Source organism: Equus przewalskii, chromosome 17, assembly GCF_037783145.1.
Source record: "Equus przewalskii isolate Varuska chromosome 17, EquPr2, whole genome shotgun sequence".
In the NCBI taxonomy this organism is placed as follows: domain Eukaryota; kingdom Metazoa; phylum Chordata; class Mammalia; order Perissodactyla; family Equidae; genus Equus; species Equus przewalskii.
Window position 1 is genome coordinate 12,449,944 of NC_091847.1, and position 24,364 is coordinate 12,474,307.

At 38.2% G+C, this 24,364-nt stretch overlaps 1 protein-coding gene across 24 annotated transcripts in view; it reads right to left on the reverse strand.

Moving 5' to 3' along the window:
• INSIG2 (insulin induced gene 2) overlaps positions 1 to 24,364 on the reverse strand; it is a 25,329-nt gene continuing 965 nt past the window's right edge. For 5 of the 24 annotated variants that reach the window (XM_070581189.1, XM_070581185.1, XM_070581184.1 and 2 more), the window contains exons 2-8: positions 22,735 to 22,810; positions 19,938 to 20,128; positions 17,563 to 17,934; positions 11,006 to 11,130; positions 7,401 to 7,567; positions 7,075 to 7,174; positions 1 to 5,906 (exon numbers count right to left, since the gene is read on the reverse strand). In XM_070581189.1, coding sequence (XP_070437290.1) covers positions 5,865 to 5,906; positions 7,075 to 7,174; positions 7,401 to 7,567; positions 11,006 to 11,130; positions 17,563 to 17,806 — 678 coding nt within the window. In that variant the 5' untranslated portion in view covers positions 17,807 to 17,934; positions 19,938 to 20,128; positions 22,735 to 22,810 and the 3' untranslated portion in view covers positions 1 to 5,864. Of the gene's footprint in view, positions 5,907 to 7,074; positions 7,175 to 7,400; positions 7,568 to 11,005; positions 11,131 to 17,562; positions 17,935 to 19,937; positions 20,129 to 22,734; positions 22,811 to 22,933; positions 24,298 to 24,364 lie in introns of those variants that run through there. The other 19 variants (XM_070581182.1, XM_008534983.2, XM_008534984.2 and 16 more) reach the window with 6 other exon arrangements.

A 24,364-nucleotide genomic window follows, 5' to 3' on the forward strand; every position in this document is an offset into this window, starting at 1 on the left:
TGATACTGATTGAATTTATTGTTTTCAGAACAGTAACAAAAAAGGATTATTTTTAAACAGCAATACACTTCCTAAGTGCTCATTACTTTTAAAGCCCACCTCTGGGAAGCCACAGAACGATCAGCAGTTACAAATCCTGACATGAAAAAGCAGAATAGATGTACACAGTTGCATCAGCACACAATTTTGATTTGGAATCAAAACTGCCCCTTGTTCATCAAAATCCTCACAGAGACGACAACCAGGGCAATGGTGAAAGGGAAAAATTGCCCATATATGGCAATCAGTTTTGACACGAGGCTCATCAATAGCCCAGCCTTTCCCAGGCACATCATTATCTATCTGATCTGCCAAATCTGATACTTAACAACATTGTCTTCAGACGAGTTGACATACCCTGGAAAAGTCTGTCTTGTAAATCACAAAGAAAGATGACAGGTTTCACAGATTTCATCAGTGATAAAAAGAAGGGAGGCATAAAGGAACAGATACTAGTATACTTACACTTCCTGACACGATGAACTCAATGAACTACACGTATTCTGAGAGGGAAAAAAAATCTCCAGACCCCAATTTTTACTGAGACCCAGTAAGAAACCACCAACTTAACCTATTTATCTCAGCTCCCAACTAAACTGAGTTTCTGAAATGTAAAGACAAATGATCAGGCAAATGTATGAACAACTGGTGGGGAAAGGTTGAATTAGGATGGCAGACTAGTCAAGCTGTAGATTCTCCCTCCTATCCCAAATCCACAGAAATAATAGCCAAAAAAAAGATTTTTAAAAAGAAAAGGAATCTACAACTATAGTGACAGATAAGGAGAAGTATCGTCAAGGACCAGACACTAGAAAGAATCCCTGAAAGCGAGAGAAGAGTTGAGAGTAGGCAGACGGAGAGAAACCACAGCTCAAAATACTCAAGGAGAGGACTTGCTGAAGATGAAGCCGGGGACATTCTAAGCTCAGGGGAGGCTGATGCTCGGAGATGGAAATATCGAGGGCAGCTGAACGGATGAGTTCGAGTAGGCTCTTGCGAAAGCAGCTATCTGGCCATTTCCTCCATACATCTACTCGTCCACCTTGAACTGGGCAGAGACAACACAGTATCCGCCCCCAGTCTCAAGTGGTAAGAGTGAGGACTAAGTTCAGAGAGGCATGACGGCACACCCAAGGCAAACAGCGGGGAGTACTCACATCTAGAGATGGGCTGGTAGGCTCATCCTGCCCTTCTCTGCAATGGCTCTTCAGAAAAGTTTAGAACTTTAGAAGAGTAATTAATATCTCAGAAAATACAAAAATGACAACATACTTCCACACAAAAAAATAAATAAATATCTTGGAAATTAGAATTGTGATCACTGACATCAAGTGATAGGCTGAACACCCAATAGATACAGCTGAGAGCAATTCACTGAGCCAGAAGATCCAGTTAAGTAATTCTTCTAGAACATAGCACAACAGAGAAAAGCTAAAGGATACACAGAAACAACAGGTGAAAGATCTCTTGAATAGAGGAATTTTAGAAGAATAGAGGGGGTGAATAAAGGAATAGTAACAGCAAAGACAGAAATAAATTGCCCAGAATTAAAGAGATATCTCTGATTGAACAGGATTAATAGAAAAAGACCCACTCAAACATGGTGTGGTGAAATTTCAGAACACCTAGGATGACGAAAAAAACTAAAAATAAATAAATATAGGAAGGGCGACAGGACTCTAATTAAAATCCCTATCTAATCAAGGCAGCTGGATAAGTATTCCACTCAAATGGTCATGAGGACCAGAGATAAGACCCTTCCTTTCCACCTGACCTCTGAGATCATTCCAGGTAACATCAACACTGATGTTAACAGCTGCTCACCCAGGCCTTGGATCTCCACTCCACTGTTATTCATCTCCACCCACAGGGGTGAACTTTGCAGACTCAGTTGTTTAGATCACACCCTGGAGCTCAAGATATGGAAATGTCCACTAAATTCTTCTCTAACTACAAACCCCAAGCCAATGACTCTTGCCATTAAACAGGGGTTTTAACCTCCTTAAGACTTGCGGTCTTCTTACTTCACCCTATTTTTCCACGCTGTCAGGTCAACACTACTGATTCAACTTCCTTCCCCAATTTGCCTGAATCCCATGGCAAATCTCTCCATCTTTCATTAGGAGCCTCCATTAATTTTCACATAGCCTTGTGCCAAGTCTACCAGTGAATTCTCAACTGGACTCAACTCACTCATTACAACTGGCCTAAACTGCTGGGCTACTGAGCCCACTCAGACACAGCACAACCATGTTGACGGGCTCCACTGCAAGCATCTGATCTCTAGTCTCACGTAGGTCCTCGATGGCCTCAAAACAGTCTGGAAATTCTTTCTTCATCTCCAGTCAGGGCCTGTGTTCCTCATAGACGCTGTCCAAATCACCACTCCTTCAAAGTTCTCTAGCTTCCCCTAGTTCTCCTCACCCACAATAAACAACTTAATGCATTCGGCTCTGCTCAAATATATTTTAAGCTATTAGTATATGACGAAATATTTTAAATATTGAGATGAAATAGGTTAGAAAAAAAATTTTTCAACAAAAAACAATCAGATATCATCTCCTTTATCTCTAAGGTTAATTATTCCCCCCAACTGCACTTCATGCTACCAATTACCCTCTGCCTGAGGCCCCCTCCGCTTTGGCTCCATCTACATCACTCTTCTGTTTTTCCTCCCACTTCTAACCACACCCTCTTCACTTTCTTCACTAGCTTCTCTGACAACATGCCAGTGCGCCTCAGATCTCTTCTTTTCACCATAACAAGCTCCCTCGGTGATCTCATCTACTCCCACAGTTTCATTTATTACTGCCATATGTTGATGACTTCCTCATTTACATCTAATATCACAGAATCAAATATCCAACTGCTTATGACTCATCTTTACCAGATGTCCCCTACATACCTCAACTTCAACATATCAAACCAAACTCCTTAACTTTTACGCCTTCACCTACTTCTTTGCGTTCTTCTTTTGGTTTATAGAAATACCACCCACCTAGCTCTCCAAAAAAGAAAAATTAAGTGACCTTTGACACCTCCTTAACCTTCACACTCAAGTCACCAAGTTCAGATGATTTCATCTAAAACATATCTCAGCAAGCCCCTCACACTTCATTTCCAAAGTCCCCATATCTCTCTCACCTAAACCCTCCCCTTATCTTACATGTATCTACCTGTATCCAGGAGCAGCAATCCAGGGGGCACATGAGAATCACCTGGGGTACTTAGGAAAATCCTAACACTCAGGGCACACCCAAGACCACTTAGATTAAAACCTCTGGGGGTGAGATCTAGACACCAGCATATTTTTACAAGTCCTCACATGATTCCAATATGCAGCCAGATTTAAGTTTTTTTCCAGAATTGAAGAAATGAGCCCACAGCTTGAAAGTGCATATTGAATACCAAGCAAAGGAAAAAAGTAATAACAAAGCTAAAACTAAACAAGTCAAAGTGAACTGAATAACCGTGAAGATAGAGAGAAAATCATGTAAAAGCTCCTGGAGAGAAAAGGCAGACTGTCTACAAAGGAAAGAAAATAACACTAATAGCAGACTTGTCGTCTGCAACATTAGATGACATAAGACAATGAGTTAAAAATCTTCAAAGTGATAGGAGTCGGGGGGACACTGTGAACCTAGAATTCTATGTCCTGCTAAACTGTTCTTCAAGAATGAAACAGACTTTTTCAGACACACAAAACTAAGACTCTACTATTCACAGACCATCACTAGAAGAATTACTTTAAAAAGACTATACTTCATTATGCAGGTAAGTGAGGAAAGAAGATTAAAGAGGTATTTAATGATACTGACCAAGTCTGGTTGCACCTAGAAAATACAAGATGTGTGAATGTCCGCATGACTGAGAGGTTCCAATGACCTTAATGAAAAATAGTTCAGTGCAAACAAATTTTATAACAAAAGTATTAGCAGGGTTCTGGCTAGTTAATTTTAATTATTTTCTTGTGCTTTTGTAGAATTTAGTCTCAGTTTTCAACTGTTCAATTTCTATAATTTTAAATAATAAAAGGAAGGAAGCACTGCCAATATAGCAATGTTAAAAGATGTTCACCACTTTCTCCCACTGCAAAAAAATAGATGTAATATATTTACATACTTTCAAAATAGCAAAACAATTATATTTTTGTCATAAATATGTTTTCTTGTTTTCTAGATGATCTGAAAATAATTTAACAACTCCAAAATTAGAATCATTCAATTCCTGAAATAGTAAACTTAGTTCCCTTTTATTATTTTGTAGTAAATCCAACCATATACGTTAATTTTATTAAATTAATTCTCAGCATTATAAGATTTACCATGAGGAAGAAAAAAAGACTCTTAACCAAGATGATAATTATATATTTAATACATCTTGCTTTTAACAGCAATTTTCAAAGTAAACACATCATAGATCTTATAACTTAAAGATTTATAGTGCTTACAAAGTTGATTCTAAAAATATACCTTATTTGTTCTATATGAATAACATTATCTGGAAGGTAGAATAATAAATTATAGTAGTATGTTTACCACCACTATAGTTAAGATTGTATACACATATTCAATATGAAATCCTCTCAGAATTTCCACACTTTCAGCCTTAAAACGTAAAAACAGATTAAAGTTTGGCATATGAGATCTCAGCCTGACAGCAATGGTTTTAAAACCGAAAATTTAAAAATATCTATTTGACATATTAAGAAAGCACTGACACATGCACATACATATATACATATACATTCTCTCTCTCTCTCAGTCCAGCATAGCGCACGCACACACACCCAGAGTAAGCAGAAGATTTCACCCTTGTGTATCAGACAATTGCTATCAATCTCAAAAAATAAAAATTGGGAAAAAAGTTAACTAAGGATATGTTTAAACCATACTTAAAAGGCTCTACTTGTTAGAAAACTGTTATCAAGATCTTTAAAATGTACAATATGCCATCTCAATACAGTCTTAAACAGGCTTGAACTATTCACTAATGGGCATACAAATTCATACGAAATTATGTGCCCATCCATCCCTGGATGGCATTCCATTGACAACCAGTCATATGACCCAGCCCAGCCAAAGTGGTTTGCTTTATAGAACCCAAGAGATGACAGAACCTAAGAGAATTAGAAACTTCATTTTGATCTGTTTGGGGTTTCTTATGTGTTCCATGTGCAAAAGTAGTGGAATACTGTATTGCAAAAGACAGTTAATATCACTAAACACTTTGTGGCACTACAGAAGATCATTTTGTATTTCTAAAACATATTTATTCTGGTTATATAGAAACTAACCACACATTAGGGCACACATAACTCACACTGCTGTGATTAGAAAAGTAAAAAGGCACAACAGTAAGTGAGAGAGAATATACCAGCTTTTCAGTTGCTTTTTTTTGGCTTTCCTCTTATTTTATTCCACTAAGTTTATAAATTGTTCAAAGCATTCTTATACTTTGCATGACAACAACAGAATATTTTGGCACATCAACATTGTGATACAATATATGGTATGTTTAAAAAATTAATTTAAAAATTTCCTCTATTAATCAACATGTTTTTTAATGTAATGCATATATATTTTACAATTATTTAAGTCAAATACACAAAGGTTTGTAACTGATTTACAGATGAAGCAATCACAGATTGCAGTAATATATGCACATGTGTGTGTATATGTACATGTACATACATATTCACACACATACCAATCAAGGGAAAACTGCATCCTGGCAATTTTACAGTCCGAAGTTTTGTTGGTATAAATCATTTACATGCCTTTTTCATCTTGTTTTTCTGTACAAAAGATATATTTTTGCCTTCTTCATTCCTGATGAGATTTTTCTGCAATAACTTTACATTCATACTGTAAAAATTAAAAGGTTAAAAGATTAACAGAGTATGGCTTATTTTGAGTAGCAATTTCCAAATAAACTAAAAAAGTCTAAAATTTAATGCTTTATTAATATATGCCCATATTATTTCCTCATAGAATCTGAGAGTTACACAACTACTAGGATTAAATGAGAAATGTGATAGGGTAAAAGAAAATTCACATTCTAGAAGTGAAAGAGACATAGCCAAAAAAAGGGAAAAAATGAGGTTTCTGCACAACAAGCAAATGATAACAGTGCATGATTCAGATCAATCCTACAGTATAAAAGGAAGCAAAATAGCTTTCTTTGAGTGCTCAGTAAGGTGGTTCGGCAAAGCAAAGGTCACGAACTTAAGGACAGGACTGATATAGTAAACTCAGATAAGATTTTTTCAACTCACTTTACAATTTAAAGGAAAAAATCTATTACATTAACAAAAGTTCCTGGTCAAAATAATGTTTTAAAAGTACAGCTATAGGGGCCAGCTCAGTGGCGTGGTTAAGTTTGCAAGCTCAACTTCAGCAGCCCAGCGTTCGCAGGTTTGCATCCAAGGCATGGAACCACACACTGCTCATCAAGCCATGCTGTGGTGGTGTCCCATATACAAAATAGAGGAAGATTGGCACAGATGTTAGCTCAGGGCCAATCTTCCTCACCAAAAAATAATACATAAATAAAAGTACAGCTGTAAAAATGTACATCCACAATTCAAAATAAAGGAAACTGCTGTGGCCTCTGAATGTTACTCCCTGACCCTCATCATCTATGACTGGAGTTATCAACAATGTCCTCTTACTTCTTAACAAAAATGATCAAACATCTTGACTTGCTGAAGATAGTCCTAATTTCTATCTATTGTAGCAACATAGTTATTAACAGTGTCTCTTTTCACTTTTAAAGTTGTCCCTTTCTAATGGAGTAGAAATCTACAGACTAGTTAAAAAAAAAAAATTGGAGGATAAATCATAGCGCCCTATCCATAACACACTTTAGCTTTCTATCTAGTGCTTCCTTCAACTTTTAATACACTTGTGATTAAATTCTTCCAAATGATTTATCTCAATGGAATTGCAAAAGAGAAAAAGAAGGACTACTATTTAGAGAAAACTTATCTTACATCTCAGTAACAGAAAAGTTAGTAAATAATCATCAGCTTACCATTGCCAGTTGCCGACCAATGTTTCCCATTGTTATGCCTCCAGCAAAAAATATACATGGTAACCAAGAACGAACATAGAGAAAATCTGGAGATGTATATCTGGAACAATAAAAATGTTTTTAACAAAATCTGGAGATGTATATCGGCAACAATAAAAATGTTTTTAACAAGCCACAGAGGAAGTACAATGACACTTATTAAGATAATTACAATGGAAATAAATTACTCTGTACATTAAAGTGGTTCACCCAATTTTAAAATCTGAGTTCTGAATTCAGTTTTCATTTATTTATTTTAGCAAACAAGCACCAAAACGAATACTTACTGATAAACACCATTATAGACCAGCAGTTGAGTGACCAAGGTTGCCAAGAAAGCAATTCCTACTCCAAGGCCAAACCCACTTCTAGATCTATCAAAAGTCCACCACAGGCCAATGGAGAGTGCGGCCAGGGTGAGAGACAGCTGTATGTTGTTATCAAAATCCACTTTCTGAGAGCAGTGTTAAAGAGTCATAGTAAAACTTGCAATCGAATACTATCACCCGTCCACTTTTCTAAACTAAGAGATGTTGCTGTTGAGAAGTGAATTGATTGCTTATTCTAGGGTGCATTCAGTCTTTTAACACAACGTATGACACTCGGTGGGATTAAAACTGTCTCTGATATTCACTAAAGGTACAGAGAGGGCACGATATTTCATTAATAGATCCTACCAACCGGTAATTCCTCAAAAAAAAAAAAAAAACAGCACTCTATATACATTCCCAATTATAGGATCACCCCCATTATTTGAGAAATACTTTCTTTGCTAAAAATGTAACTGGAAGCCTCAGAACACAAGTATTGCTAAAGAAACATACTTTTGCTGAAAAGGAAACCAATATTACTTCTCAAACAGGTTCAGAATTACTTGAGAATCATACAGGAACTTGAAAATAGAAGAGTTGACAGCTATTTAACAGGGTACCACATTCTCTATATGATTTACTGACAGACACATTTTATAATAATGCAGTTCAGAAACAAGAGTACCAAGGACACAGTACCCGTTTCTATTATGTCAACTGTTCTAGTTTTAATTTGTTGAGGATAAAGCCTTGAAGTGAACATTATCTTGCAACCTGCCAAGCTATTTTGGTGCCTGAGACTTTCTGGTATAGGACAGTTTGCTCAAATGATATTTTATTTCCGTCACCTACTTAAGCATCTATTCACAAACATACAGCCCTTTTTCTACTCCAAAATCTCTGGGCAAAAGGAAGCTTTACAAATTCAATTTTCTCATTTCTTTGCTAGAGGATTACACTAAAGGAATTAATTTCAAGTATCATTAAAAGGGCATTATCTATGTCCCAAAGGCCACATCTTGGCTCTATATCCAGTTCTCCAGGGGAGACTACATATCTTGCCCAACTAACCGGCCATGCTGCAACTACAGAGAAGAGAGCAGAAGTTCAAAACATGCATATAAAACCGTTTCCCACTTCCTTTAACACCCTGTTACCCCCATTCCCCCTCCCCTACCTAACCAGCTGGGATCCTGAACACCCGGGTTGCTTACTTCTCAGCATCTCAGGGCTGTTGTGGGCTCTCAAGGTCATTCCTTGCTTAGACTTGATTTATCAAAAAACCTGTATTTTATGGGTATGCTTTCTGGAAAAGTTTTTCTTATTCTTTAGTAGGCATTATACCTAAGGCTCCAAAGAAAAGGTTATAAGCTCTGATTTCCCTAAGCAATAAACATTCTTGTAAAGAACAGAATTTGATATTAACTGAGTTCTACCTTTGCTAATTAAATTAACTTCATTAAGAATCAGAGCAAAATAAGGAGGCTTCCAGGGTAAACAGGTAAAATACATCAATCTTAAAAATAGTACCACGTGATTTTCTAAAATCTAAATAACCTAATATTAAAATGTTCTAAATTTTGTACCATTTTGAATTTTGTGTAAAGGATGAACAGAATAGCTAAGATTGCAATATTTAACTATTTCGTTGAGAAAGAAAGAAAAGAATGACCAAAGCAAAAAATTTTAATTAGATATATGAAGTTTTTTAAATTCCAGAAGAAGCTATTTAAACTTCTCTATTTAAAAATACCTGAAATGAGGGCTGGCCCAGTGGCACAGCACTTAAGTTTGCACGTTCTGCTTCGGCAGCCAGGGTTCACTGGTTTGGACCCCAGGTACGGACCTACATATCGCTTGGCAAGCCATGCTGTGGCAGGCATCCCACATATAAAGTAGAGGAGGATGGGCATGGATGTTAGCTCAGGGCCAGTCTTCCTCAGCAATAAAAGAGGAGGATAGGCGGCAGCTGTTAGCTCAGGGCTAAACTTTCTCAAAAGAAACAAAAATACCTGAAATGTTTGGGATAGAAAGGTCTAAACGACTAGACAGGGAGGAATTTACACACTTGTGGGCTCCTGTGCAGGAGAATGAGCTGGTCCTAGACTTGAGTCAGGATCTCTGGGGTCTATCTCAGTTCCGTCACAGCCTCGAGGTATGAATGACTTAGCAAAGTACCTAATCTCTCTAGCTTTCATGTGTCTTATTACTTTTACAAAGAAAATGGGGAACTAGGTGATTTCTAAGTTTTCTTCCAGATTTCTAAGTTTTCTTCTATGAGTCTATCTTTTTAAGCCCTCCTAACCGCTAGATTTGTTTGTTATATAATGTTAAATCTCAAAGATTTCACCAAAATACACATACTGGGAAATTCTTTAATATAAAAGGAAACGGAAAATCAAAATAACAGCCACTGAGAGACTTCCAAATTCACAGATCTCCAAGGACCAGCACAACTGGGAACAGAAAGACAGATGTGTTTTCAGAATCTAAGACTCTGCCACGTTCCTTGGTTTCTCTTCCCAAGCTTCTCCAAAACACCTCAATACTTTCTGTAAAAGACACAGGAATCTATGTGCCACATGAGCCACCCTCCCTCCAGCTAACTGCCAGGCCTGAGCCCAGTGCAGAGTTACAAGAGGAAACCCTGGGCAGCCTGACTCACACTCGTACTCTACCCAGTACCAAAGGCTCCTGTCACCTGGACTCTCTAAGTCATAACTTTCAGAAAAGAGAAGACTGAACTAGCATTTCCCAGATCCCCTTCTACAAAAGAAGTTGGTGGTGGGGGAGAAGAGGAGAGGAAGTAAGGAGAATGGAAAGATGAAGAGCTTATGACAGCAAACACATTTGTTCTAGGGGTGGACATTTTTTTCTGGGGGTAGAGGAGTAGAAGGCAGAGGGAAAGGGAAATTGAGGCTACCTTATCCTTCCAGCTAGGACACTATAAAAACACTCCATTAATCACTAAATAAAATGTCAGAATCCTTAAACGATTAAGCTTTAAAAATATGTACCTTAGGAAAAAAAGTTCTTTTTAGCCAAGATCTAAGCTGGATATTTCTACTTAGGCCACCTTTAAGAACATTTATGTGGTTTGATGGTGTTGATTAAAACCAATAAATGACTGTCTACCATTTAAAAATAAATTATAGGTTCTTTAAATTAAAAACAAACAAAATAACCAGCACCTGAAGCCACCAGATGTCCTTACTGGCAAATCTTAAATGAAGAAACAAAAGAAGAAAGAAATCCTTTGAAAATGTACCTCTTTCAATCTTAGAGTTAACAAAACTATACAGAAGTAACTAAGTAACCCAATTTAAGGAAAACATGTAAATTTCTTAAATATGCAAAGTTTCTAAGTAGTATGAAAACTAGGGATTGGAATGAAAGGCTGTACCCCACACTGTAATTGCATAGCTGCTGCTGTGATGTTTCAACAATACGGCACACATTCTTTCTATGAGTAAGTGGGCATATCACACTTTGACAACAGCGAAGTTGCAAGGGACTGTTTAACCTTTGGTTTGTCGGAAGCTGCTTTGTTATTACACATTTCATTACAGCAGAAAGGATACAGCGCTGGCATGATTTATACCAACAAAGACGGCTACACACCGCATTACACTGGACCACTCTCTTTTAAATTTATGTGGTTCTCCTAGATGCCTGTCAATGCAGGGGTATAATAACCCAATCACAGCTGTGGAAAAAAGAGAAAAAAATTAAGTTGTCTCCAATGCTCTGGCAAATCTTAAGCTAAAAGAGTCTACTACAATCACCATGACGTTGGAAAGATTCTTTAAAAAAGCTCTTCAAGTTACTTGACATCAATTGCTGAGATTTGTAAACTTACCTCCCAAAAGAAAAAAACGATGAGGATAACACCACTGAAGAAAGCACTGTAAATGATTACAACAGTATTCTAAATTATAACTGGCAAAACACTGTTTCAGTGAATGATTCACAATTTAGCAGATTGGACTCGATGACTCATGCTACTTTTCCACTACTAACATCTCTGAGACTTGAAAAGCATTAAACCAGCTGGCAGTTAAGCAATGTTCTCTCTAGGCTATATAACCATGAAACATGCTATTAAACGCCACAAATCTCAAGAAAGACTAGCAGCATAAACATGTACAAGAAGCTCGTCATACACACAATGCTCAGAGGCCATGGCTGTCCTGTCGTCTAGACCATCCCTGCCCCTCCCGCCTGTCTCAGGCTCCCAGCCCAGCACTCCCTTGCACCTAGCCCTCTAACGAGACTCTAGGTTACACTGTCAGAGCAGGGAAACTCGCAACAGAAATCAACATGCAACACTCATTCCGCACATAAGAAAAGCAGAGGAAACATAATCTATAAGAATTATAAATTTTTGGTTAGAATTTAAATTCACTGTTAAAAGATAGAAAGAAATGATTTTAGTACATTTCGTAGTTCTGGAAAGAACATCTTGAATACTAACTGTGTAATTAATTATGAATATATGCAAAATGTCTATGATTGATACTCATAATATTGTCACCCAATTATGAACTTAAATAATTGTCAAACCTAACATTTTATTCATTTAGTGGAAGAAGACTTTAAATGCTAAGTTAGTTATAAAAAAAATAAAAAGACTATTTAATGAACCAAAGCATTCTTCAACAAGTTAAAAGGAAAACGCACAGATTAAATTTAACAGGAAATAGCTAGGCAGTTTTGCTTTGCTAATCTTCCTAAAAACAGAAGAGTTATGCTCTCATTAAGTAATAAGGACACAACTGTTCCATCAGCTGAAAAGCACATTTAAAATGTCCAATACTGCCTACGATGTATCGTGAAATTATTGTACCAAAATCTAAGTGGTTGAAGACCAGAAACCCCCGCCTAGTCTGGTATTGGCTAGCTATATCTCACAAATGACACACTCAATCTTCAAGGAGAAATGGAAATTAATAAATATTAAAAATCACTGGTTGGCAGAGCAATGGAGCAGCATTAAAAGGAGGTGCCTGGCCACCCCTCCATTTGGAGGTAAGCTGCTGCAATGACGGATGCATTTTCTAATCCACAAAACTAAAAGCGCTCTTTGGAGTCAGGCTTTTGCTGAGTACAGATGGTTGCCAGGCCATCAAGAGATTAACAACAAATTTCAGCCATGCAGAGTTGCAACAACTATGACTAAATTTAAAAGTTTCACACTATATTCCTATTTCAAAGGCTCTGCTCTAAAATCCTGAGCTTAACTGACAGCACTTCCAAATTTCTACAAAATTAAAATGGCAACAAGTATGCTTAACAGTTGAAACATATCTAAATGAATATTACCTCTTTTTTTTCTGTCAAGGGGTCACGATACTAACACGATACTAACAGCTCATGTGTCATTCTTCTCTCTCTCCTCCCTTTGCCTGTTGCTGAGTAAAACCAACTAAGATCAGGCATTCCAAGTCAATTTTCCTCAGCAGCTGATGCCACAGGTAAAGAATTATCACATAGGGAATACTGACATGTGTGGGCAAAGATATAAATAAGTAAAATTGACTATATTTGTATGCATGTGATGTCAGACTCACAAGTGAGAGACAACTGAGGAGGGAAAGCAAAAACACAGAAAGGAATTTAAACTGCCACGCTGCCAACCTTGGGATGTGCCAATAAAAATCAAATGCATTGAGTATGCATGGTTCTCACTTGCTCACTGAGAGGGAGAATTCAAGGAAGGTTGTCACTTCCCATTAAACGTCTTCTTTCTTCCCTTTAAATAAAGGCACGGCAGAGGCTGAGAGCAGTATCCACCGCACAGTGAGGCTCCACTGATGGAGAGCACAGCAGAGGTATGTCTGGGCTGCTTTGCCTGTCTCTACTTTCTTATTTTAACAAGAGAGACTGTTAAAATCATGCCTGTGTAGAACCACATGCAAACACCGTCCTGCTTAATCAGATGGTTCTCTGACCTGAAATCACCTTTCTTGATATATATTTAAGCTATTTCTCAGGGACAAGTTACAGCCTACCAAGACAGAAAACAAAAGAAGTTTGTAAAACACCAATATTAAGGTATCACTTTTTCATGGTAGAGTGCTTAATGCAGTGGTGCACTGAAAGGAGCAGTGAAATCGAACCCTTTGCAAGGAAAAGGGGCTGAAAAAACAAAACCACTGAATTAGATCTCCTTTCATGGAAACTACTACAGGATAGGCAATGTTTCATTCCACAGCTACTTAAGCTCCCACAGTGTGTCCGGTTCTTGATATTTGCTGGGGATTTAAAAAGAAAAAGGAGTAAGATATGATCCCGGTTCCAAAGTGACCACAGAAACAACTAAATACAGTGGTATGTTAAGGGTAGCACTGACAGGGCCGGGAGGGGCCCAGTCTTCTCCCGGCAAGTGCTGAGGGGAGGCGGGGTGCTGGGGTGTCGAGAAAGCTTTAGAGAAGAGGTGACCCTTGACGCAGGAGCATTCAGTAGGCGAGTAGTGTAGAAAGGGCTTTCTAATCAAAGGGAAGCATCTGAGGAAAAGCTTGGACAATGGAAAACACCAGAATCACCTGGAAACTGTAAGGTTTAGGTAGAAAGGGAATTGCAGGGTCCAGAAAGACTCCAAGGAAGATAATAGCAAGCAAGGGTCATACCACAGAGACATTACCCTGCAGATACTAGGGAATCAGAAAAATGATGCTATCGTATTTGTACTGGGTAGAGAGGCAATCGCTCTCCCAGCAATGAGTGCACGACACGACAGGGGTTAGGGGACTGGGTGGAGAAGGTACAAAATGAGAGGCAGAACAAGAAAAGATGGAAAATTCCAAGCAGAGTGGTTGAGAGCCTGGACTAAGAAAGAGACAGAAGAAAGATGTAAAACTTGGAAACTGGATGTGGGAGGTGAGAGAGGGAGGGGTCTTCAGGGCTCTCCAGAAATTGCGCAATTGACTGCATGACTAAACAGCAAAGATTTTCTTTTTCTTTTTAAATTAGATATTAGTTTCATAGATATGGACACAATCTGGTTACCTATGATTTTTTTCTTTTTTTTTTTTTGTGAGGAAGATTGGCCCTGAGCTAACATAAGTTGCCAATCTTCCTCTTTTTACTTCAGGAAGATTGTCACTGAGCTAACATCTGTGCCAATCTTCCTCTATTTTGTATGTGGGATGCCACCATAGCATGATTTGATGAGTGGTGTGTAGGTTTGAACCCACAAACCCCAGGCCACCAAAGAGGAGTGCGTAAACTTAACTGCTATGCCACTGGGCCAGCCCTACTTGTGATTTTTGAGTCAACTTCTCTAGTTATTTTATCCACACAATGATGGTTGTCTTTCTTTCTCGTATTTATTCTTCAGAAGGTTTCCTTTGTGGTCTTTAGTCACATTCAAGAGGTTTCTAACTCCAATTCTAATGTACTGCACATATAAGGAAGTTCATCAACCTGAAACACCAGCCGTTATTACACTAAAAATAGACAAGTAAGAAAAGGAAAAGGGAATCAAAAAAAATTTACCCGACTTCTCTGCTAGTCCCTCCAAAAGCACCACGAGCAAATTTTCCAGCACTACGCATTACCGAAAGAGAGAGCAAATAACCAGGGGCCCTTCTTTCTACGTGCAGAAAGTGGTGATTCTGGAGAACTTCCAGAAGGCAGCTGCTCAGTCTATGAGTATTAGTCAGAAAGGAAAATCAAAGGGCAAAATTATCGGTTTTTCTGATTTAAGATGGCTAAGAGCCTAGAGCTTTGAAAATATGTACCAACGCATAAACACAAAAACATACACATACTACAGACACACGCAAACTCGTACACTCTATGTTTCTTACATCATTTACTTTTTTTCCCCCCGAATATTCCCCCTAAAATTGGGAGGGGGGACAAAAAGCAATTATCCAAGAATCCATTTTCCATTTTGGCAACTTTCACAAATCTGCTATCTTCACCCTCCTCTACTAAACACCACGACTTACCCAACAAAATCAGTAGCAGAATTAACTGGAATCTAGATTTCCTACTGCCTCTCTACTTCCATTTCCCCAGGCATAGCTCATGGAATGCACTGCTTTTAGAAGAAACACTTAAGCCAGAAATGTAAATGCAAATCCCCCAAACGAAAACGTATGAGGTAAAGTTTGTAACTGCGCTAAATCTAGCAGTTGGGAAAAGGAAGGAAAGTAGGGACAAAGTGAAAGAAAGGTAGTATTAACTTTAGGAATTTTCCTTCCCAAGTGTGAGTTTGTGGCAAAAGTGCCCACATCACAGGGATAGATGTGGCCCCTGTTCCTTTCCATGATGGAGGTACAATGAAACCTCAGCTAAGTTCTCCTGCCCCAGCCCAGAATGTGCACCACATGCCAGTGTATTTCATCCTAGCCTGCCACTTAGTCTGGGGACTCTGAAAGAGGCAGTCTCAGAGGAGGAAGTGTGAGTAGCTCCCTGTCCCCTTCCTTAGCATGTGACACCTGACCTAACCGCACCGTTCACTGGCTCTGGACCCTGGGCTCACCAGTATTCTCTCTTATCTCAATATCCTCATCCCCCCAAAACAGGCACCATCCCAAACATCTCACTCCCAAAGTGGCCCTGCAGATCCCTGGGGTTAAGGGGTGTGCCCAGCACATTAGTAGACATTCAATACGTAAACAGTTTCCCTCACTTGATCTTCCTTTTCTCTTCTGAAAAGACATGCTCTCCCAAGTCTCCAAAAGCTTCTATTAGTAGCCAAACAGCAGCTATACCATACGAGAAAAGAAACAAAGAACTAGAAGAAGATGGTGGGAAAACTTTATTTTACTCTTTTGAATTTAAAGGAAAATACATGAGAACTAGTAGATACAAGAGAGAACGATAAAACATAATTTATGCTTTCTTCTCTTTGTCCATTTGGACTATTTGGACTATTCTCTCGGGGAATGTAATAACCTGAGAGAAACAAGAATCATTGCCTTTACAACTTTTCTTCTAATGTGAATCTTGTAAGAGAGACATCAATATATAAACCACACTGAAGCTTTACCACAACAACGCCTTTCTTTTCATGAATGGGATTATGCAATTGTCCAACAGCCTTCACAAGGTCATTCTAAAATGTCTCTCACCTAACTCCTCACTCTTCAAGCTCCAGCTCTAGGATGTAAGTCAGGAAGGATCTACATTCTAACGTAAGGTATTCATGTATATTAAGTCAGAGACACCAAATGGATGTTCCAAAAAGCAGTTTTCTCCCTCAATGAGAATACTCTTCTACCACATAATTATGACTTCCTTCTATTACTTTATGACACAAAATATTTCAAATCTACTGGTCTCAGTCATTAGAAAAAGCTAAAGAACTATCCATTATGGAAGCTCAGCATCAATAAGGCATTCTGGAATGCTCCACTTTATCCATTACACACTGTCCACCAAGAAAGATAAGGTGTAAATAACAGGATAATGATTTTAAGCAAAGGGAACCTACCTATTAATCTCTTCAAGTATTTATTATTCTTAAGGTACATCTAAAAACAACATACTAAGGAAAAAAGCATATACAAAAAAATAACAATATGAAGCTTTAAACTTGAATAAAACTATTCTATCTTTCAAGTTTTTATCTACTTCAAAAACAAGATCATAAGACGTACATCAAACCCTTAAAACCAGACAGTGATGATGATCATCAAAACAAAATAAGACTTACGTGAGATGGTGTGAAGAAAGGACAAAATTAAGAAGTTAAAAGCCTCATCCCTAAGAGAATCAGGATTTTTAGGATTAAATTTTTAAAGTTCATAGGTCAGATAGAAATCAGAGACAAGAGTACATACTTTATGATTCCATTTGCGTTACATTCTGGAACAGGCAAAAATAATCGAGTGACAGAAAGATCAGTGAAAGCCTGAGGCTGGGAGTGGGGAAGAGACTGCAAGAGAGCATAAGAGAATCTGTGGGTGACGGAAGCGCTCTACAGCTGGATCGTGGTGGTGGTTACACGACTTGACTGTACGCCTTTGTGTTAGCTCATCAAACTGTTGATTGAAAACAGGTCCACTGTACCGTATTGAAGTTATATCTCAATAAAGCTGATTTTTAAAAAAAGTATTGCTCAGACAACAGACACACTCATTTACCCTACTTCGTTTTAAGCATTACAAAAACAACCTACACATACCTGAAGCTGTGCCACAGCACGGTGGTACCCACCATGCTGAAGAAAAGATGCTTGCAATCACGTCAGGTGGAAAGAGCGTCACATTTCTCTGAATCTGAAGTAAATTTAACACTAATGCAAGAAACACTCCGATAAAAAACAGCACTACTCCTCGAATCATCAAGTTCACACTCCGGCTAGTGACAGATGAAATATAGGGGCCACACTTCTTGGGCCCAGGTGACTCTGTCTCTCCTTCTGCCATTGTTTCATAAGTTCAGTAAGCTGCCAAAAAAAGGCTTCCCAGCTGAAAAGCCAACTGTCTGTGGATCAAAGCAGACTAGCGTTTCAACAGTACTGCATCTCGTCCTAAAACAGGACCTACCAGAAACCCTGCAAGAGATAAGAAAAAAGAAATGAATGTTTGCCTCATAAACGATTATATAACTTTCCTGATATCAATAGTAATTAATTTAAAAGGACAAATAATGAAATGACAAGTTTATATAGTTATTTAAACTAGTTATTTACTGACTAAGAAGTGGTTTAAAACCATTTTTATATGCATGATGTAATAAAAAATAAAGTGCTATACTTATATTTACTAGGACAGAATAAGTGACCTAAGAGACTTCAAGGTCAGAATAATAGTAAAAATAGCTTGCCTCACTCAGAGAAAAGCAGAGCAGGTTATCTGAGGCACTTCCACCAGAATCTGGAAGATCAAAATCCAGGTTTCTGTTTCTTCTACCTAAATCTCCAAGCCCATCAGTTACAAGAGAAGGACTCGGAGATTTAGATAGAAATCTTTATACTTAACAGAAAATAAATAGATTTATACTTTACAGAAAATTAACATACTTTGACAGAAAATGTGGTATTGTTCAAAATAAAATGTGACTTGCTCATGAGGATGACCTCCACAGGGGAACAAAATGACCCGTTTTAATGCTTATATATTCGAAGCTTTGCACAAAAGCGTCTTTCAAAAAACAGACCATCCCCCAACTCACCTACACAAACACCAAGCACAGAAACCAGACCTGACCTGCTCTCCCCAGGGCCATAGCTGCGTCCCACCCTAGCCTTGACCCACTTCACCCTTGCTGCAATCATGGCAGCTATTGTGAGAAAGCCAGAGTAGGAAGTGGAAGAAAGGAAGCTAAGAAAATGAAGAACCACCTAATGGCTAGATTCTAAGGAGTTTTACCTGCACGGCTCTTGACTCCTAAAATCTAGAACTTAGCTAGTACAGTCAGTCTAGGTATTCATTCACTCCCCTAACCAAAGTGATCTTTCCTTTGTGTGTGTTTGTTTATGACAAACAGCATTTGAGGCTTTCCACGAGCTGTTCTATGCCCCTGATATATGGTAACTCATTTAACTCTCACAATGACCCTAAAAGGTAAGTACAATTATTGTGTCCATTTTACAGATGAGGCAGAAAAGCAAAGAAAGGTTAAGTCACTTAACCAAGTTTACACCTCTAGCAAGAGAGATTCAAATCCATGCAGTCGGGCTCCTAAGTCCTCATTCTCACCATGACGTGCAGCTCCCAAACTATCACCTATTATTCTATGATTTTCTATAAATACTAACATTTGTTAAATGGGAAAATACTATGTAGACTAGACTATTTTTGTAACTTATTTTTATCCCACTCAACAATAATACACCTTGGGCATCACTGCAAGTCAGTACATAAATGATATTTCCTTTGAATCTCAAAGTCGTTTCTTCACAACTTCAGCATGGCACTTCTCACAGCTACCTTAACAATGAGACAGAGTTGCTATATGGATTGTAAACTTTTTACGTAGGTCATATTCACTATCAAGTGTCCACGGTGCCTACATCCTCAAAAAGGTGCCTGTCTATCCCAGAGAGGGCTCTACAAATTCGTAATTGCTTAAACTGGTTAACTCTTTCTGAATCAAACCATACTGGGTTGTTAAGCAGGCCTTTGGGAAAGCAAACCTAACACTTAATCATCATTTAAAATACATTTCCTCTGAGTTTCCAAGTTTTAAACTACCTTACAAATGAATCTGAAACAAAACCCAAGTGTAAATGGGGTGGGGTGTTGACTTTAGAAATAATCAGTATGAAAATGAGACTATTTGTGAGTACTAGTAACTTTCACAGCCTATCAGTTTCACGTGATAAACACAGACAACAGACTTTTTTTATTGCCTCTGCCACACCCAAAGCTCTGTGCCCAACACTCAAGGGGGGAATTCTGTCCTCAAGCTAGTCCTCCCAAACCTGCTCAGCCTCTAGCATAACTGAGCCCTGCAGCTTAGAGGACTAGAGAAAACAGTACATATTACAGCTGATTCATGGGAAAACATGCTCTAAACACCAACTGTAATACCCAGAAAATATCTCCTCCCAACCTGGTCTTGCAGACTACTCCTTGCTGTCGTATCCAGCACGTCAGCATTTCATGTGTTCTGGTCCCTTTTAGCAAAGTCTTCAGTAGCTACAGAATTCTTCTTCATCATCATCATGACTATTGATATAGCACCCATCTAGGGACAGCCTACTCCATGCCAGACATATAGTAGCACTAATCTTCAAGATAATCCTAAAGGTAGATATAATCATTCTCATTTTATAAATAAAGTCACTAAGTCAAAGAGATTTAGCAACTCACTTATGTCAAATGACATGTGATATTAGAACTGGAATTTTACCTTAGGCTTGACTGATTGCACACCCCTCCTCTTCCTTCTAAACCTTGTGTCCCACTCCAGCCCAACTACTCAGACTTCTTTTTTGGCACATGGTCTATAGAAGAGGATTTTGTATTGAAAAGATTGGTGGACAATGGAAAACGATCTCAACTGTAATATGTTCTCAAGGTACTGAGGCCAAAATAAGTAGGTGACTATATAATGGCACAAAGACCAAGAGAATAAATGTACAAACACCTTGAAATTTTCTTTAAAAGTAGTAGATCAAGGTGTAAAAAGATGTTTTAAAGAAGAAAACTCATACAGCCAACTTACATAGTATATTAGACCAAGAGCTGACTCTTCACCTGCCAAACTTGCAGTAGATACAGCAAACACGCCCTTTCTGCTATTACAACAGCTACTAGAGGACAAAGAGTATATATCCATCTTAAGTAACCCTAATTGCTCTAGTAAATCATTTATGTTTGTGATTTTTTTTTCCAAAAGGGAATTAATGGCAAAGAATATTTTATGTTGAATAATGTACTTAAAAGAGCAAAATAACTTCCAGTTTAAAAAGCTATTTCAGGGGCTGGCCCCGTGGCCGAGTGGTTAAGTTCGTGCGCTCCGCTGCAGGCGGCCCAGTGTTTCGTTGGTTCGAATCCTGGGCGCGGACATGGCACTGCTCATCAGACCACGCTGAGACAACTAGAAGGATCCACAACGAAGAATATACAACTATGTACTGGGGGGCTTTGGGGAGAAAGAGGAAAAAATAAAATCTTTAAAAAAAAAAAAAAGCTATTTCAGTTGTGGTCCCATCCCACACTCACTCACCAGTGTTTTTCAAAGGGCACTGGCATTTGGGACGGGACAATTCCTTGCTGTGCGGAACTGCCCCAAGCATTGCAAAACACTGGCCGTCCCCAGCTCACGCCCACTAAATGCCAGTGCATGCCCCCTCCCCAATTTGAGACAACCAAAAACGTCCCTACCTATTTCCAAACGCCCCCAGAGAGGAACTGCCCTCCCACTAAGAGCCAATGATGGCTGTAGACTCTTTCTATTTCAGAGCTGCTAGAGAATTTCTAAACCATTTGTTTACGTTATTCTGCCACAGATGTTTATTTAACCTTTCCTGGCAGTGTTTGTTTACAGTTTCCTACTTCACCCCAAAAGTTTTCTCTAAAAACAACACAACATTTGTTTGATGTTTTATTTGAATGAGATAAAATTAAAGAGCTAATATTTTAAAAGTCCAAACAGCTTATTTTGTGACTACAGCTGGCCCTCCATATCCACCAGTTCCACATCGACGGATTCAACCAACTGCAGATGGCAAGGGCCATGATGTCTGCATCTGTACTGAACATGAACAGACTATTTTTCTTGTCATAATTCCCTAAACAATACAGTATAACAACTATTTACATAGCATGTACATTGTATTAGGTATTATTTATAAGTAATCTAGAGATGATTTAAAGTACACAGAGGATGTGCTTAGGTTATATGCAAATACCACACTATTTTATAAAGGACTTGAGCACCCACAGATCTTGGTATCCACAGGGGTCCTGGAACCCATCTCCCATGGATACCGAGGGATGACTGTCCATAATAACACAACAGTATATAATTACTGGAGACAAAAATAAAAAATAAAAGTTAAAAAATTTTAGTTAAAAAAAATTTAAAAATTAAAATTAAAATGCTTCGAATCACAGTATTCTCAAATTTAAGAAACGGTAGGGAACTGGAAGATCATCTACTCCAGGGGGTATGTGAGCCTGATACAAAACTAAAACAAAGTTGTGTATATGTACATCTTTCTGGAAAGAGGGTTCCACAATTCACATCAGGTTTTTGAAAAAGTTCACGATACATAAGAAGTTAAGAACCAATGATCTAACATTTCTCTCATTTTACCAGCAAAGCAAATGAGACCCAAAGTGGTCAACTGAAGCAACAAGAATAAGACTGTAATGGATCTGGGTACCACAAATATAAAAAGTCAACTCCTGGAGACAACTAGACTCATCAAAGGGATAAGAAATTCCACAAGCCCATTCACTCCCTACTATGCGACAATTAAGTTCCTAACAAAGCATGTTGTTCATAATATTAGTCACACACACTAGAGGAGTGGGTTATTTTAAAACAAAAACTCTTAGAATAAATATCCCCTAATTTGTTTGTTTTAAAGTTTGGTTTTCTGATTACGTACTGATATTATTTCCTTAAAACAAAGCATACCTATACCTTCAAACATTATTATTACATCAATGATAAATTTGACTCTCCAAAATTTAAAAAAAATCTTTATTTGAAAAATTTAGATTACTCGAGAAATAATCTGCTGATCAGGGAATCAGTCTCTGGTATAAAGATACTGTTTAGAGGCAGTGTCTCAACAGATCCTTAACAATAGTACTGGGAAGTAGGCAGGTGTTTATAATACCATTTTACAAAACAAAATAGGTTAAACAACTTTCTGAGATCATAAGACTGTTACCAGGCAGCACCCTGACCAGCCCAAGCACTGTGACTCCGTGCGCAGAGGTCTCTCCACGTCACCACGTCGTCTCCATCTACAAACACCATACAAAAGCAATCTCAGTGCCACACAAGAAACAATTCTTAGTCATGTTGATAAATTACTGTTAATACCAAAGTAATGCCTTTTTTCAAAAACCGACAAAGAAAAAACTTACACGGTACGTGAAACATTCTTCCTTGAGCCCTGACCTACAATTTCTATAAAGCACATTACTGAACAAAAAGAAAAATAGTTCAAATAGTTTGGATGGGTCAATAATGAATCATCAAAACTGGAAAAACATTATTCCAGGTATATAACTGCTTGTTAATGGGTTAATGTTACAATATTACTACTTTTAGATAAATAAGTGATTCTGGGCTTTGTGAATGAAAATCAAAGTTTATGTCTGCCACTAAAAGAACTTTCAGGAAATAGGCATTTGAAAGCAAACACACAAAATCTCCCAGTAACCCGAAGAACCGGTCGTATTTTAGTAAGTGTAACACCCCCTAAAACCAAACAAGATCATTCATCCTCCAATGACCAGAAGTCACAGAAGCACATTCGCTCCCTCAGATTACCCTATCCCTTCAGGTGCTTGGGTCAGACAGGCTACCAAATAATAAAATTAAATGACTACCTCACACCTTTTTCATCATATGCTCTTAATTAGAACGGCATTCTCGAAATAGAGTAAGCATTAACATTAGGAAAAACACACTTAAGTCAATTAAAAAGTTTAACTCTCCTTAAATAAAAGTACACAAATGTGAACCACAGGCTATGGACACTAAAAACTTCTAGGAAGAAAAACACATTGCTTTGACACTGCAACTCATCTTTCCTCTCAATATTAAAACCCAAACACGAAAACCATTAAGCAAGTAGCAATCATACCCCATTACTGCTCTTAAACATCAAATCTCAGTCCCTAAAATAGCTACTCTGTCGTTCAGGAATAATTTTCTTATAACAAGGAAACAAGTTGTCTTTAAATTACTGAACTGTATTTTATCCTTTTCTTTTCAGTCCACAATAGGTAAAAGCAACAGTTGTCAGTGTAAACACACTCAAAGTCTTTCCCAAATGTATATGATTCACAGCTTAGTCACTTGAGATCAGATATGCACTGAGAACTATACCAAAACACACTACCGAACATAAGGTCCAGAGAAAGAAGGAAACGGAGAAGAGGAAGAGTACACGGCTAATTTTCTTCTGTGGGGCCCCTGTTCGTGGGCCATCCCTTCCTTCATTTCCACTCGGTGCTTCACTAACAGAGCCAAACACCGAGACTGGAAAACACAATCTAGCCACTGCTTGACTGCCTTCATTCGTCATGCACCCAAGACAGGAGGCTGTCTTCCTCTGCAATCCTCAACCCCACTGCAATACTGATCTGGGTCAGTTTCAGTGACCCAGCTGTCAAGGCTGTTCATCCCTTCCTAAAGCATTTCCTCATCAATCCTCCAGTAGGAAGCTCTTCATTTAGGAAGATATGTATCTTCCCAGACTACCGAGCTAACATCATACTTTAATAACTTTTTTCCAATACTAAGTGGGTATGGGTCATTATCAGTTAAGTATTAGCACCCTTCCCCCT